This window comes from Lactuca serriola, chromosome 2 (genome assembly GCF_051521515.1).
Source record: "Lactuca serriola cultivar US96UC23 chromosome 2, Lser_US96UC23_V15, whole genome shotgun sequence".
Classification (NCBI taxonomy): Eukaryota; Viridiplantae; Streptophyta; class Magnoliopsida; order Asterales; family Asteraceae; genus Lactuca; species Lactuca serriola.
In genome coordinates this window covers 74,112,681-74,131,376 of record NC_136409.1, presented here as the reverse complement: position 1 = coordinate 74,131,376, position 18,696 = coordinate 74,112,681, and the positions used below count along the sequence as shown (strand labels likewise).

General features: G+C 32.9%; 1 protein-coding gene across 1 annotated transcript; it reads left to right on the top strand.

The window, feature by feature from the left end:
- The first annotated feature begins 6,290 nt into the window (after window positions 1-6,290).
- On the top strand, window positions 6,291-6,836 carry LOC145089339 (zinc finger BED domain-containing protein RICESLEEPER 3-like). The gene has a single exon (XM_079027786.1). It carries the CDS (start codon window positions 6,291-6,293, stop codon window positions 6,834-6,836), a length of 546 nt encoding a protein of 181 aa, XP_078883912.1.
- Window positions 6,837-18,696: the final 11,860 nt, after the last annotated feature.

The window sequence follows — 18,696 nt, the reverse complement described above, 5'->3', positions numbered from 1 at the left end:
GGTTGGGCTAAGCTTTCATGGATAGTCCATTGAGTTTTTAACACATGGATCCTATGGAAATGAAAGGTCATGGGTATTAGGGTTTACACGAATGAAACCCTAATCCTCCACACTATATAAAGAGGTCCTTGGTTCAAGAAATTGGACTAGTGCATAGAAATGAGGGCAATGCCGATTTCATAAGAGGAACCAAAGTATCCTTATTCTCTAGTTATTCCAAGTTGGTTTTGGTGATTTGTGATTCCACTTGAGGCTTCCATACTATTGGGGCTAAGCTCTTAAAGATCAAGACTTGAAGCTTCATCAAAAAGTATGTCTTATAACTTGTTTATATTACCCAAGTATTGAAGATTGTATGCTAGTTAGGGTAATACCTTGGAAAGTTCAAGTTTGCATGTATAATAGAGAAAACATAGATCCAATGTATTTAGGGTTGCATGTACACCATAGGAGTGTTAGAATGCTTAAAACACTTCAGTGGTATCAGAGCCAAGGCTTGTTCTCCTTTATACTTGATGCAACTTGCTGAAATAGCTTAAAAATCGAAAATTCTGGCTTTCTGGGCACTGGAATCACCGAGTCCATGAAGAAAATCATCCTACTCGTCGAGTAGGTTCATACACTCGACGAGTAAGAGCCCAGACATAATCTTTTCGAGTTTTGTGGCTGGAATTGGACTAGGAACATTACCCTAAGTTGTTTTTGAACTTGTAAACTTGTTTTCATGTGGTAATGTTCATGCTAATCCATATTCATATATAATTGTCAATAGATTCATGTTTTGTATTAGTTTAATGGTTAGGCTAATTACATGAAAAAGTGTTTGATTTGAATTATCTTGTTCTTATGAGTTGATTTAGATTAATAGAAATGTTATGTGATAATATGTTTTCAATCCAAATTAATCTAAAAGTTGTTCATAATATGTGCTTTTTGCAACTTGTCCTCAAGTTATATGAAAAGTCACATTTATGATTATTAAAACTCATAAGATTTCCATAAGTTATGAAAAATGGAGAGTCTCATTTTTAAATGTTTTAAAGTCTTCCATAACTTGTCCTCAAGTTATGGAACTTGAAGAGTTTTTTCATTAAAAATATTTTAAACACATAAGTTATGGAATTGAAAAGTTTTTGAATAGCTCAAAACTTGCCCTTAAGTTTTGGAATTTGTAAAGTTTCCCCTCATGAATACTTTAATTCCGATTTAAGCCCTTAGAATTTTAAAAGTTAAAATTCAACCCTTATACTTGATACTATTATAAGTTAATAATATATATATATATATATATATATATATATATATATATATATATATATATATAAGAGAAAGTCAGTCTTACCGTTAGTAGGCCTCATTCACAAAGCCGGTCTATAAGGGGGGTATAAGGTTACTGCCTATAAAATGGCAGTTTAATGGGTGTCCACTCTCACCCACCGCTTCCTTGACTGGTGGAGGTTCATTAGCCAAACGGGTAGGACAAGGACTAGAATTCTCCCTTCATTAAAAGTATTAATGATAAATATTAAGTAACTAAACCTTTTATAAATTCCCAATCTTAGTTACTTTAGGAAAATGTGAATTTGGTGCTAACCCATGAAATTACACTTTGCACTTTGCTTAAGTTGGTTAGTGGAGCGTGTGTGCTTAACCGGCACACTAGCTTGATTTAACAAGGTAGACAAAGGGTAACTTAATGTTTATCATAATATCAATGGAACGCTTGTGGTTAACTGGCACATCGATTGAGGGGTAAATATTAAGTGTACCAAGTATATTTGCATGGTTATTCACACCTTGTTTTGTGATCATCGACATCCCAGTCACAAAACTTGAAAGGGCACAATCGAGATTGAAACATGTCATTGAAAATTTCGATGAATCTCAAAAGATCTAGGAGTTTCAATTCTAATTAAAACCTAATAAATTATTTCATTTTTCATGGTGGAAATTGGTGAATCGTCCTTCGCCTACCTTCAAATATTTTATAGCTTAGATTACGGCATCCCTCTTCCAAGTTATAAAATATTGTGTTGGGTCCTAGCCTTAATATTTCATATTAGGTGTTATATTAAGGACTTTAAATCAACTATCTTGAATATCTCCCAAAAGATGTCTGGTTCAGACATCTATGATCTTCCCAAAAACTCTTGGAACAAGCTTTCCTAATCAATATGATGTCCCGAAAATCATCCTTCACTCCCTCCACCTCCTCCAATTATTCTCCCAAACCCACAAGTTCAAGGTCACTCAAGCCCTAATGGCAAGCAAGGTCTATGCGTGCTCACATCTTGGAGATCAAGTCACATATTGACAAGTCGGGAGAGTTGGGTGTCACAGTCTTGAGAAAGTTGGTTGTCCAATCACTTTCGAAGTCACATAGTGAGTTCCATTGGGACTACTATGTAACAGAATATCACATGACCCTTAATGATCTTATCTAGTTTCTTGGTGTTGCTGAATCAGCAATGATTTGGAGTTCTGGTAAAGTAAATTTGATTAGTAGATCAACTTCCCAGACTTCCATGGACATTGACAATGGTAACATTGATTATCCAGAAAAGCTTTCTCTTCCCAATGGAAAGGGATCGGCCATAGTCAACTTGGTTGACCAAATGGTAAAGAGAAAGGCAAGTCTGAGATAGTTCAGTGTACCATTTCCAAAGGATCTATATATGTCTATTGCCAAAGGAAGGGGCATTGGTTGCAAAGCTGCCCTAACTACCTAAAAGATCTAAGAGAAGATCTAGTCAAAAGTTTGACTCTGCTTCAGGTAAGTCCACTATCTAACTCTCTTAAGTTCCTATTTGAAGATTCTTATTACATTTTGATGTATGGCAGGATCAATCAAAGGGAAGGGAACTTAAAGAAAGAGTATGTTGAATCTGATCGCATAGATGGATTTCAATTGCATGGTTCGAAGATCGGATTCTTGAGCTACTACTTAGAGAGTTATGATAGATTGCAAGGAAATATGTAATAGCGTAATTTCCATTTAAAGTTGCATTGTAAGGAAAGTTTTTCCGCATTTGATAAATAAATAAAATTTTGTTTTATTTTATATGTCCTTGCAATGGCACTTATGGAAAATTGATGTTTGTATATTTCTAGCAATAAAGGAAATATGAATTTGATTCTTTCATTTGTGGTAGTGTCTAAATTTACCAATTAAGGAAAGATTCTCATCACCCAAGTTTTCAGTTGGATAGAAACTTGGAATCATACAAGTTGTATAGTATGATGAATGAGAATTTTCATCTTTGGAAAATTAAGACTAATTCCTTTATATGTGAGTCAAGTGAAGGACTAAGGGATCGAGTACACATTCTTATGCATTGGTCAAGTCTACCACAAAAGATCGATAAGACTATTCGTCATGATTTACTAGGGACGAGCAAAAACCGAACCGAAAACCGAAAAACTGAAAAAAAACCGACATAACCGAAACCGAAAAACCGAAACCAATGCAATAACCGACAGTTTAGGTTTGAATTTTACAAAAACCGAAAAATAACGGTTTGGTTCGGTTTTGACGTATAAAACCGCCCATAAAAACCGAACCGACGGCCATATATATTAATTATTATGTTTTATATATTTTTAATATTTATTATACATAATATTTCATATTGAAATTTTAAAATATATAATAAAAATGAAATACGTAATGGCCTAACGGGGTATTGAATATTAAGACCCAATAATCAATACTCACGATATATATTCTATTATCAAATAGACTAATATGCATTGACTTAAATCCCTAAAAGTCAATATTGTTCTCTTTTTCTTCTCGTCCTTCACAGTCGCATCGGCCATTTGCCACTCATGTATTGACCCAAATCCTTGGCTGTTTCCGCTCAATCTTTTATCTTGGAGGCAACCGACTAAAGGTATCTACTCCAATCTGTCTGCTTAAGAATAGGTAATTAACTAGTTTCTATAAAGAATACATTGTTCTTTATGTTTCTTACAATGTTTGATACTATGTATGACAGTTACTATGTTTCTGTTATTATGTTTGTTAGTGTAACATCATCATCTTTAATCTTTAAGACATTAACTATTTAGCAATATGTCAAGTAATCAAGTTTGTATCTTATGTTTTATAATTTCTTTTTTCCATTGTATAGACGATGATTTTGAAATTGACTAACCTCATTATAACTTATAAAATTTAATAAGTGGTAGCTATTTGTTAACTAAATTTAGAGCTTTAGCCAAACGTGTAAACTACAACCCTACTGATCTTTGTTTTTTTTCACCTTTTTAGAACTTTTCAAAACATTACTGGTAGTCTAGTATAATGTATTGAATAAAGAATATATATATATATATATATATATATATATATATATATATATATATATATATATATATATATATATATATATATAAGTATGTGGGTCTACAGGAACAACACTCTCATCATGTTTTTAGGCACATGGTTGACAAAAACTTCTCTTTCTTGTGTTTAATATGATCACTTTTTGATTTGGATACGTAATTGTGTATGAAACAAAACACTATGATATTACTCAAATAGAAAATACGATGCACATCATGAAAGGAAATCCAGAAAATCAGATTTCCAAAAACATGTCAATGACAATTCTAGTTTGTGACTTGTGTATGTTTGGTTTTGATGTGTTACTAGTTTAAGTAGGCATGTCTTTTGTTTTGTAGATGGAAGCAACTCAAGGAACCGGTAATGAAGTTGAAAGTAGGATTAACCAGCAAAGTAATCCGGTTATTGATGTTGATGCTGATAACAAAAATGATGAAGAAAAGAAGGGTGGTACCGGTGGTCGAAAGGTATCCTTCGTATGGGGACATTTCAAAAAAGTGGTGGGAAAAGACAAAGTAAAATGCACACATTGTAAGACGATGATGCAAGGAAATTCGAAACAAAATGGTACGAGTTCAATGGCCAATCATTTATACAACGTAGGTAAAACCTCACCTCTTTATAAGAAAAAGACTGATTCGAAAAAACAAGCCACGTTGAATTTTAAAAAATCAGGGGAATCGGGTGCTACTTCTTTGGTATCTCATAGCTTTAGCCAAGAAAAGTGTAGGAAATCCTTAATGCGTATGTGTATCAAAGATAACCAACCATTTAGTATAGTTGAAGATGAGGGGTTTAGAGAATACTCATGAGATTTGCAACCCTTGTTTAAAATACCGTCGAGGTGGACTGTTGCAAGAGATTGTTTGAAGTTATACAAAGAAGAGGCATCAAAGCTTAAGGACCTTTTGAAAAATCAAACTGTGTCTCTTACCACTGACACATGGACGTCTGTGCAAAATGTTAATTACATGTGTCTTACGGTACATTGGGTTGATGATCAGTGGGTTCTGAGAAAGAAAATTCTCAACTTTTGTCAGATAGCAAATCACCGGGGTGAAACTATTGGGAAGCTAGTTTACAATTGCTTGGAGAAGTGGGGTATCGAGAGAGTGTTTACAGTAACCGTGGATAATGCTTCATCTAATGATGGGGCAATTAGATATTTAGCGGCCATGCTCAAGGGACCCCATTCTTTCTTGGATTGCAAGTATTTGCATCTACGGTGTTGTGCTCATATCATAAATCTTGTGGTGAGAGACGGTTTAGAGGAACAATTCTCATCTATCTCAAAGATTCGAAATGTTGTAAAGTATGTGAGGTCGTCTCCTGCTAGGGCTGCGAATTTCAAGGATTGTGTTGAGAAAGTGAAGATCAATTGTAAAAGGAAACCAAGCCTAGATGTTGATACACGATGGAATTCTACATTTTTGATGTTGGAGACGGCAGAAAAGTATGAAGCTGCGTTTAATAGGTATTTTATGGGGAATGATTTAATTTTTAGGTGTTACACTATATTAATTTTTCTTATATTTTACATACTAACATTTTAAATTGTTTTCATTTTTACTATTAGGCTTCATTCTATCGATTCTGGTTATAGAGTTTTTTGTAGAGCTGATGTCGATGAGGATTATGATGGCAATACGAGAAAGAGAAGAAGAAATGATAGGGTTGTGGGGGCTCCTAATGATCATGATTGGGAGAATGCTAGGTATTTTAATTTTATATCTTATTTCATATATATTAGGTTTATTTGTGTTTAATGTTTGTCGGATTGTTTGTATAGGTATTTTATTGATTACTTGAGGATTTTTTTCAATGTCACTAAAAAGATTTCTGGGTCTAAATATGTGACTGCCAATATGTTTTTTGGTGAACTTGTGACAATGCATGCAAGCATTTCACAGATGTGCTCTTGTACAGATGAGAAAAAAAACGAATGGCTATCTCAATGAAAGAAAAGTATGACAAATATTGGGATAACATTGATAACATCAACTTCTTGTTATATGTTGATGTGGTTTTAGATCCCCGCAACAAAATATGTTATCTAGAGTATTGTTTGAATAAGATTTATGGTCCAAATTCTTCCAAAACAAAAGAGATTTTGGAGCGTGTGAATAAAACATTGGAAGGGTTGTTTGAGCACTTTAAGTGTAAAATGGAGAGCGAACATTCTCAAAAGACAATGGGTTCATCATCTTCTAGGTGTGTGCCTAATTATTTTGAAAGTGGCGATGAGGTTAATTTGGAAGATGATTTTGCAAAGTTTTTGGAACAACGTGGTCGTGGGGTTAAGAAGACGGAGGTGGAGATATATTTGTCAGATGCAATGGAAAAGAGGGTAGAAACGTTTGAGGTCTTATCTTGGTGGAGAGTCAATTCAATAAAGTTTCCTATACTTTCACAAGTGGCTAGACACGTGTTAGGAATGCCAATTTCTACTGTTGCATCAGAGTCGCCTTTAGTACGGGTGGTAGGGTGATTGATCAATATAGAAGCAATTTAATTGTTGTGACTGCAGAAGCTTGGATCTGCACCCAAGATTGGATACGGTTTTCCCCGACTGATATTGAGTAAATAACAATGTCGCCTACTGCTTTGCTAGAAATGCAAGATATGCTGGAAAAGATAGAAATTGGTATGTATTTTATGATTGTGCTTTTATATTGTTACAACTCATGCTAATATTATTTGCTATTTTTGGTTGTACTTTGTAGAGGAGTTACGTAACGAGCAAAGCACGACTGACTCATGTATGGATTTAGATGAGGATTGACATTGTTTTATTTAAAGGTAGATCAAAAGTTTTACCTAATTTGGACTATTTTTCTACAAGTTTTAAACTCTTTTGTATTGTGAGTTTTTTCATCATATTAGTGTAATATAATTATAAAAAAAGTTTTATTGTTTGATTGTAGAAAGATGGTGATTGAAGTGGAGGTGAGGAACTAGCGGAGATTAATGGATGATTATAAAAATCAAGTCGTGTTAAAGTTTTTTGCTATTTCAACTAAAACTTCTAGTTTTAGACTTTAGACTTTTTCCCTTTCGTACTTTTTTATTTTTAACAAACTGTTAATGGTGTTAAACTTTTATCTTTTGAACTCTTTTATGCTTATAGAATACTAGAATGCGAACTCTTTATTTTAGTATATTTAAAGTAGATACAATACTATTTATCGCAATATATTTTCACTAGGTCTAAACCCAAAAACTAGAAAAAAAAGGAGCTCATAAACCCACGGTTTAAAACCGAAAACCCATAAACCCAACCCGGAAAACCGAAAAACCGAACCATGCAAAAACCGAACCTATATGGGTTTAAAAACCGAAAAACCGACGAGTATGTCTTTTGTCACACCCCGAAAACCAAAGGCGGAAACATTTCCGGGGCGGACTCCTCGTTGACTATCAAATCCAATGCACATAGTAAGCAAGTAAACAACCATTACATTACATATTAGAATTTACATCTGTTAAAAGTAAAGTATTACAAGTGATGATATATATATATATATATATATATATATATATATATATATATATATAGAGAGAGAGAGAGAGAGAGACAAAAGTAGAGACGAGTCTTCTGTACGCTCCGTCTTCTCCAAAAAGGATCGCTGGGTACCTGTCTAAAATGGACCTGAGAATACAAGCAGTTTGAAAATCAGCATAAAGCTGGTGAGTTCATAAGATGTTTGTTTTCTGAAAATGTACAAGTTCCCTTTGGTTTTTCGAAAAGATTGTTATCCAAGAAAATCCTATATTTTCTTATATGTAAAGTTTGATTAACTGTTTTATTACACAATTCTGGTTATGAACAATTGTTATCCCAAGAAAATCCTATATTTTCCTAAAAGTAAGTTTAGTTATTGAATCCCAATTGTAATGTTTGATTGTCTATCATACTTGTTATATTAGCTAGATATTCTGATATCTTAATTATGTTACACTTGAATGTACCTAGATGCATGCCTTTATATTCGTATTCTTATTCTTAATCATATTCATATTCGTATTTTATATTTGTATTCGTATTTATATTTGTAGTCCTATTCGTATTCGTAATCGCATTCGTATTCGTATTCCTACTCCTAATCCTAATCCTATTCGTATTCGTAGTCGTATTCGTATTCGTATTCGTATTCGTATTCCTAGTCCTATTCCTAATCCTATTCGTATTCGTATTCGTATTCGCATTCGTATTCGTATTCGCATTCGTATTCGTATTTCTATTATTATCTTCGCATTATTACTTTAGTATTCCTATTCGTTCTATTCCTAGTTATACTTCCGTATTCATTCTGTTCCTAGTTGTACTTTTCGTATTCGTTCTGTTCCTAGTTGTACTTTCGTATTCGTTCTGTTCCTAATTGTATTTTTAGTATGAATTATTCGTAGATTATGAAATATAATTTAGATTGTAACACTTTATCAAAAAATCTATGATTAGTCTGAAAGCTAACTTCGTAATTCGAACTATTTAATTTAACACAGTTTTCGATATTAAAAACATATAGAATATAGACATTTAAACTGAAAACAATAAGTTTCAGTACAATATTTCCTTGTACTTTTGCTTGTATTCCCCCTGAAAACATTTGAAAAACATTTGAAAAAGGATAGGGGTATGAACTCACCGGTCGAGAAACGTGTCGGATTGGATGCTAAGTGTCGATTCTGGTCTTGATAAAGCGCGAGGTTCCTATGTAATATGAAATGATATAAAAGCGTATCTAATTAGACTTTAAATCACTAATTAGATATGATTATACACTCCAAGACGCGAAAACACTTCAAATCAAGTGTTTGAAGTGACCCGGGTGACATCTACGGACGTATATGGCTTGGATAAAGTGTTTACTCTTTGAGAGTAAACTCCTTATGGAGTTTTCGGCCCTAAGACCAACTCCACATGAGTTCACGGCCGTGAACTCATGGGTGAGGGTTTTATGGTGCTAAATGGCCTTATATGACTTGGGAAAATTAGCTAGGATCAAATCTAGGGCATAGGAATGTATTTTACTCACTTATGGACCATTTAATGGAGTTTACGGCAATAAACTAGGCGTTTACGGTCGTAAACTCCCCCATACCCATTCCTTATGTGTTTTGGGGGTGCTAGGACAATCATATGCGATTTGAACTCATTTTACAAGCTTTGGATGGAATTTTGGGCATCATTTGACTATGTTATAGGAGTTTACGGCCCAGGAACCCATCCTTAGGGGGTTTACGGCCATGAACTCCTAAGGGAGGGGTTTTCATTGAGTTTAAGGCTTCTAATTCGTTTATGGTTGATTCTAGAATTTATTCCAAGGCTATTGGTGTGTTTAAATGGCATTTTAACACTTTAAAATGAGTTTACTCTCCATGATATGGAGTTTATGGCCCAAGCATGTTCTTGGGCAGTAAACTCATGTTTACTCTCTAAAAATTAGTTTCAAGGTGTTCTAAGTCCAATTCCATAATTCTACAATCCATATCTAAGTCTCAATGGTGTTTTGGAGGGGTTTTAAGGCATAAATACCCCCTTTATATGTGTTTACGGACCAAGCATGTTCCAGGGCCGTAAACACATGAACAAGGTCCTAATTCATGATTTGAACTCGAATTTGAATGCTAAGGATGATATAATAGGAGTTAGGGAAGATACCTTGATGATTAGAAGCCTTAATTTGATGATTTTGGACCCTTAGAGTTGATTTGAGGAGAGAGGTTAGAGAAAGAGTAGAGAGAGAGAGAGCAAAAGCTTCAAATGGAAGCTTAATCCCCTTTAAATAGTTTCCAAGATTTGGACACGGTGGAATTCTACCCGATACCGACATTAAACGGGGCTTTTGGTCGCACCCGATTAAGTTATCGTAATCCGACGGGATAGAATTTAGAAATTTTCAAATTAATGATTTTGGGCCATTTCTATGAGTTTCTAAGGGATTTGAACACTCATGAGATTAAAATAAACTTATAAGTTTAAACAACTTAGCCCAAAAACGGAATAGGAACGAATCGCTATAGACGGGTTTTACGGGCGGAACGGGTTTTGGCAATGGACAACTTCGGGTTGTTACATTATCCCCCTGTTAGAGGGAATTTCGTCCCGAAATTCAAACTCTAGATACAATGTATGGATTCGAAAAGAAATACGGATACTTCTACTTTATTGGATTTTTGCGCTCTCAAGTGAATTCGAGTTTTAGTGTGGCTTTCCGGCGAATCTTCACTGTTGGGATATGAATTTGTTTCATACGTTTGGTCTTTCGATCTATGGTTTTGATTGGTTCTACCATGGGGTTCAGACTTTCATTGATTTCGGTCTTATCGAAGGAATTTCTAGGGTTTCATCGAGTAGACACTCCTTAAGGACAGAGACGTGGAATACCGGATGGATGCTGCTAAGTTCTGAGAGTAGTTGGAGTTTGTAGGCTACGGAATCAATCCTAACGAGGATTTTCGAAAAATTCTATGTACCTTGGGATACGCGTTTCAGAATGTAACACGCCATCTTTCTCATTGTTGGCTACCTTGATGGTGGACGTTTTGGTTACTAATTGAGGACTATGTTTATGAAGAGGTTCGAATGAATAGGTAACAGTTTATCTTTCAGGTCTAGAATTGAAAAGGATTGCAAGCAGAAGGGTTGTTGGTCTTTGAGTTGGGTCTCTTTCTTGGAGGCATCTTGATCTAATAAGATCAGGAAAGAGAGGGTGATAAGTCCTCCGAATTGAATTAATAGATATGATACAAGGGATATCTCATTATGACGGATATAGAATTCTATTAAGCGATAAAGCAGGAATGAATTATCAAAACAGATAAATTATCGCTAAAGGAATGATTGAGGAGCAACGCTGGGCTAAGGATCTCTATAACGGATTTGGCTCGAGAAATACTCCCATAGTATTTCTTGATTCGCTGTGACGACGGCTCGTTGTTAGGGGTATTAGGGTAAGTTTTAGGCATGTTGAACACCACAGTCATTCCCAAGCACATGTTGGTCGTGTCTCGAATAAATATAGTTGGCCAGGCTATATTGATCCTAGACACGACTACATAACTGCCCAGGTTTAACCGCAGTACACAACACCCATTTACTTATGTTTTGTTCTACTTGTAGTTACGGATCTTGACGGTTCGGTATACTTATATACTTTTGAAAATACTTATATTTTGAAGGATACTTTTAGTTCAGAGCACTTAGGCCCTTTAATGTTTATAGTCTTATACCATGTAAGGTTTGGTATACTCAGTTCACTATAAACAAGGGCTCTGATACCAATCTGCCACATCCCGAAAACCGAAGGCGGAAACATTTCGGGGGTGGACTCCTCGTTGAGTATCAAATCCAATGCACATAGTAAGCAAGTAAACAACCATTACATTACATATTAGAATTTACATCTTCTCAAAAGTAAAGTGTTACAAATGATGATACATATGTATATATATATATATATATATATATATAGAGAGAGAGAGAGAGAGAGACAAAAGTAGAGACGAGTCTTCTGTACGCTCCGTCTTCTCCAAAAAGGATCGCTAGGTACCTGTCTAAAATGGACCTGAGAATACAAGCAGTTTGAAAATCAGCATAAAGTTGGTGAGTTTATAAGATGTTTGTTTTCTGAAAATGTACAATTTCCCTTTGGTTTTCCGAAAAGATTGTTATCCAAGAAAATCCTATATTCTCTTATATGTAAAGTTTGATTAACTGTTTTATTACACAATTCTGGTTATGAACAATTGTTATCCCAGGAAAATTCTATATTTTCCTAAAAGTAAGTTTAGTTATTGAATCCCAATTGTAATGTTTGATTGTCTATCATACTTGTTATATTAGCTAGATATTCTGATATCCTAATTGTGTTACACTTGAATGTACCTAGATGCGTGCCTTTATATTCGTATTCTTATTCTTAATCATATTCATATTCGTATTTTATATTTGTATTCGTATTTATATTTGTAGTCCTATTCGTATTCGTAATCGCATTCGTATTCGTATTCCTACTCCTAATCCTAATCCTATTCGTATTTGTAGTCGTATTCGTATTCGTATTCGTATTCGCATTCGTATTCGTATTCCTAGTCCTATTCCTAATCCTATTCGTATTCGTATTCGTATTCGCATTCGTATTCGTATTCCTATTATTATCTTCGCATTATTACTTTAGTATTCCTATTCGTTCTATTCCTAGTTATACTTCCGTATTCATTCTGTTCCTAGTTGTACTTTTCGTATTCGTTCTGTTCCTAGTTGTACTTTCGTATTCGTTCTGTTCCTAATTGTATTTTTAGTATGAATTATTCGTAGATTATGAAATATAATTTAGATTGTAACACTTTATCAAGAAATCTATGATTAATCTGAAAGCTAACTTCGTAATTCGAACTATTTAATTTAACACAGTTTTCGATGTTAAAAACATACAGAATATAGACATTTAAACTGAAAACAATAAGTTTCAGTATAATATTTCCTTGTACTTTTGCTTGTATTCCCCCCTGAAAACATTTGAAAAACATTTGAAAAAGGATAGGGGTATGAACTCACCGGTCGAGAAACGTGTCGGATTGGATGCTAAGTGTCGATTATGGGCTTGATAACGCGCGAGGTTCCTATGTAATATGAAATGATATACAAACATATCTAATTAGACTTTAAAACACTAATTAGATATGATAATACACTCCAAGACGCGAAAACACTTCCAATCAAGTGTTTGGAGTGACCCGGGTGACATCTACGGACGTATATGGCTTGGATAAAGTGTTTACTCTTTGAGAGTAAACTCCTTATGGAGTTTTCGGCCCTAAGACCAACTCCACATGAGTTCACGGTCGTGAACTCATGGGTGAGGGTTTTATGGTGCTAAATGGCCTTATATGACTTGGGAAAGTTAGCTAGGATCAAATCTAGGGCATAGGAATGGATTTTACTCACTTATGGACCATTTAATGGAGTTTACGTCAGTAAACTAGGAGTTTATGGCCGTAAACTCCCCCATACCCATTCCTTATGTGTTTTGGGGGTGTTAGGACAATCATATGCGATTTGAACTCATTTTACAGGCCTTGGATGGAATTTAGGGCATCATTTGACTATGTTATAGGAGTTTATGGACCAGGAACCCATCCTTGGGGGGTTTACGGCCGTGAAATCCTAAGGGAGGGGTTTTCATTGAGTTTAAGGCTTCTAATTCGTTTATGGTTGATTCTAGAATTTATTCCAAGGCTATTGGTGTGTTTAAATGGCATTTTAACACTTTAAAATGAGTTTACTCTCCATGATATGGAGTTTACGGCCCAAGAATGTTCTTAGGCAGTAAACTCATGTTTACTCTCTAAAAATTAGGTTCAAGGTGTTCTAAGTCCAATTCCATAATTCTACAAGCCATATCTAAGTCTCAATGGTGTTTTGGAGGGGTTTTAAGGCATAAATACCCCCTTTATATGTTTTTCCGGCCCAAGCATGTTCCAAGGCCGTAAACACATGAAAAAGGTCCTAATTCATGATTTGAACTCGAATTTGAATGCTAAGGATGATATACTAGGAGTTAGGGAAGATACCTTGATGATTAGAAGCCTTAATTTGATGATTTTGGACCCTTAGAGTTGATTTGAGGAGAGAGGTTAGAGAAAGAGTAGAGAGAGAGCAAAAGCTTCAAATGGAAGCTTAATCCCCTTTAAATAGTTTCCAAGATTTGGACACGGTGGAATTCTACCTGATACCGACATTAAACGGGGCTTTTGGTCGCACCCGATTAAGTTATCGTAATCCGACGGGATAGAATTTAGAAATTTTCAAATTAATGATTTTGGGCCATTTTTATGAGTTTCTAAAGGATTTGAACACTCATGAGATTAAAATAAACTTATAAGTTTAAACAACTTAGCCCAAAAACGGAATAGGAACGAATCGCTATAGGCGGGTTTTACGGGCGGAACGGGTTTTGGCAATGGACAACTTCGGGTTGTTACATCTTTGTTACTAAAAAACAGATTTCAAGCATAATAACTACCTTATGTCCCAAAATAAACATAATTGTAGCTAAAAGTATTAGAAATATGTACCAAATACATGAATAATATGCACATATCACTGACACGAAACGATTATTATTGATTATTTTATTTTTATCGGATTCACTTAATTGGGGAACCACATTATTTCATGCTCTAGACTCAGCCACTGTGTAGAATATTTACTAGTTTTAACATAAAAAGTTAGACCCCAATGATCTTTATAAAGCTCTATGAATCCTAATGTATACAATTTTTAAAAAACATTTTTAGATACAAAACATTACGCCATGCACTAGGTTTGAAGTGTTAATGGTACAAGATCGGGGGAAAGCATGCGTATGGCTTGGTGTTATGCACTGTAGATGAGGACGAAAAGAAAATTTTGAGCAGGGTGGCTTACGAAGTAAATTAAGTATAAGAGCAAATCCAATGGTTAACCCATGTTATAACTTAAAGTTATTGTCACCTCATTATTTTACCTCTAAATAACTGACTTCACCAATGGTTAACCTTATTTTAATAGTTTTTCTATAAATTTACCTATTTTACCCTCATCTACATAAAATGTTTTATAGAACATCTAATTTAATTAATCATTTTTTAAACACAAATCATTTCTTAATATGAATATATAAAATACAACTATATCAAGGATTTATTTATATATCTAAAATATGACAAATTATTATGTTTTAGTCATAAAAATACAACAAAAATATTGAAAATATTATAAAATAGTTATAAAATGAAATATGTTTAAAGTGGAATGGGTTAAATGTACAACTTATGATATTATATTAACCACTCAAATATATATTGAGTGGTCAAACAAAAGAACAAACAAAAAAACAAAAAATTGTTTGCTCAGATAGTGTTAAGTGGTCATTTAAAAGACCAACTAATAATACACTATAAAAATATATGGCATTAAAGATACTCTAAAGGTAAATTATTCATTTTACATTGGATTCACGAATTAAAACAAAATTATCTTAGTTGTGGGACTGAAATATCCGAAAAGGTTACATAGTTTTTTAATATGATAATCACAAATATAAAAAAAATGTACGAATTTAAAATATAATATATTTTTCTATTATATAGGCTTTGTAACATTGTATACTATACTATTTATTTATAAAACTAAAGAATTTTTCTATCCAAGTTAGTTTGAATTAGTCATTTTGATCCATATGGTAGTAAGTTCTAGAAAAAAAAATTAACTTGTTTTCCAAATCTTCTAATTTTCAATTGTTTTTATAGTAAATTAGGATGGGATTTGTAAATTTTGTTTAAATATGTTTTTATATGGTTTAGCAATGTAAATTGAAACACTCTTTTTCCATAAAAATAATTATACATATTTTGTGAATTTGTTATTTATGTATTCTATATGAAAGATAAAATGAGACATAAATGTGTAATTGAGAAGTCTCTTTCAGTGTAAATTAGAAAAAAAGTTGGGAAGAAGATTGATGTACACATTAATCTCATTAGAACTTAAATAGTTGTATTCTTTACAAAATAACATAAAGATCTTTAGGTTGAAATACTTCATACTAGTAAATTGATTACTAAGTTATTTAAATAGTAAAATAGGTTTTCTTTATTTGTCATTACATTTAAGTGCAATTGTAATCATATATTTGCTTTTTGAAGAGACACAAAATGATACAATTACGATATACTAGGTATGTATAAAGGTAAATTAAAATGAAATAATTTAAAATTATTTAATAAAATATAAACAAATATAACATTGTTACTTATGTCAACTCAAACAAGTTGTACAATATATAAAATAATGGTACTAATGTATAGTTTTCAACATAATTACATCTTAACTACCATATTTAATAACTACATACATAAATCCATATATATAGAAGTCATGATAAAAAGTTTCAAGTCACGAGTGGAATATTAAGAAAAGCTACATAGTGTATCTTAAGCTTTTAAAGGTTGTTATTGTATCGTTTTTGATTTTCACAAGTGACATTGTTTGTGGTAAAAAGCTTGTTGGAGAAGAGAAGAAAATCCTAGAATATAGTGAGGACATTATTAAGAGTGGTTGTGATTTAAAAACAAGTTTATCGTGTCGTGTTCGTGATGAAATGCATGGAGTAGGGCATGTTAGAGATTACATTAAAGATGAGGTCCTCAATAAGTTGCGAGGAAAGGGCCAAGGTAAAGGGGAAGCAATGTTAAAAGGAAGTATAACAATAAATATGGATGATGATAGTCAATCGACGAATGGAGTTGCGATCAAATAAATTAATATAAGAAAAACGTCAACTAATTCAATTTACAATGTTGCACTTAGCACTGAAACTAATACCAATCAACAATATTCCAGTCAATATCCTAACACTCAAGTGTCTTCTAATGGAATGCCTAACAACCAAGATGTAGGTTTAGGTGGTGGAGGAGGGGGAGGCGGATCTGATGGTGGAGGCGGAGGAGGAGGAGGTGATGGTGGAGGAAGAGGAGGCGACGGTGGTGGTGGTGGTGGTGGAAAATAATCTACTATAAATTCAAATGCAACATCTATAATAATAAATTATAGAACATCATAAAACGCATATTAAATTATAATAACATTTGCATTGTTTGAATCTATATTATATATGCAAGTAATATCCTGTGGTGTACTATACAAACATAATTTAATCAATAAAGTTATCGATGATATATATATATATATATATATATATATATATATATATATATATATATATATATATATATATATATCTTATTGTTAGAGAAATGTCGACTTACAAAATAAGTTAGTTATATTACTAATAATACATATGTATATTGCATTGCACATAATCTGCAATCTAAAATAAAGAGAATAATAAATATGAGATAGTTTCTTATTTATTAATAGTTTGGTAGTTTAATAAGAAACTATTAAAGCAATGGACTAGATTTTCAATTGGTCGAATTTAATTAAACACCACATAATTATCTATTCTACTCTAATAAATGAATGTTTTTTTGCCACTTGTCATACTCTTATTCAATTTGACACATGTAATTTTATGGTTATTTTAAATTAATTTTTATTCCACATGCTATTTTATGGTTTTTCTATTTTATTAAATGTCAAATATTATTTAAATCTAATAATAAATGCATATCAATTTCATAAATGGACTTTACTTCTAATTTCAAAATTACTAAATTAAAGTTTCATTAATTTCCTTTATTTATTTATTTAAATTATTTGTTTAAATTTAAAAGAGAAAAAAAACATTTTAATTTTTATAATTCAATATTTTTCTCACTTTCTTATAAATTCAAACTTTTCAAATATTTTGAATTTTATATTAATTTGTTTTTAAATAAACTCATGTGATACATGAGTCTTACACCTAGTTATCTAATAGATAATTATGTTATAACTTAAATTGGATTGCTTTATGATCAATAAAAATTAAGGAGAGCCTTTATAAGCTTTCCGTTTCGCAACCAAATGTTAACATCTTCCATTCGATCTATCTCTCCCTTCTCTCTCTCTCTCTCTCTCTCTCTATATATATATATATATATATATATATATATATATATATTCACTCTTCCTCAAACTTGCAACGAAATCTAGAAACCAAAGATAAGGTGTATCTCTTACTCATTTAACAAGAAAGTAACATATTTATCTGTGAATCTCTAGTGGTTGAGATTAGAACGACAATGAGGAAGTATTGAGAGAAGAACTTAGTCATGGAGATTATGATGCGGAACTACAGTTAATCTCATGGATCTTTAGGTTAGCTAAAAAATAAATAAGTGTGGAATTATAAGAACAACTCATAGCGGAAACATAACATCAACATAACTAAATAAATATTAGCAATATATAAGAAGCCTTGTTGAATTGTAACTAGGTTTGGATGCAAACACTAAGTTAGTAAATGAAGAACAACAAAAGCATAAATGGAGATAAGGAGGCTTTGTATCTCATATAAACTGACTACAAGGAAGAAATGAAGCTTAGACACACTTTTGAATACTAACTCACGCCATCTATTCATGGTGAAACAATGTACTAGCTATTTACTGGATAATACGAAAAGGTATGGAGAACAGGTGGCCATGCTTTCCATGTCTGTTCTAAAAAACATCACGAAACACTCAAGGTTATAAAACGTTGGTTGGTGTACTCTAATCCTCACAATACAAAAACACTTGAACTCTTCGCGTTGTTTCCTGATTTCTAGTCTTCACATATCTTCACCAACAATATTATTCCCATAACCAAAACACTTCTCGCATTTATATACTTTAAAAAGGACTTTGCATGTCATTTC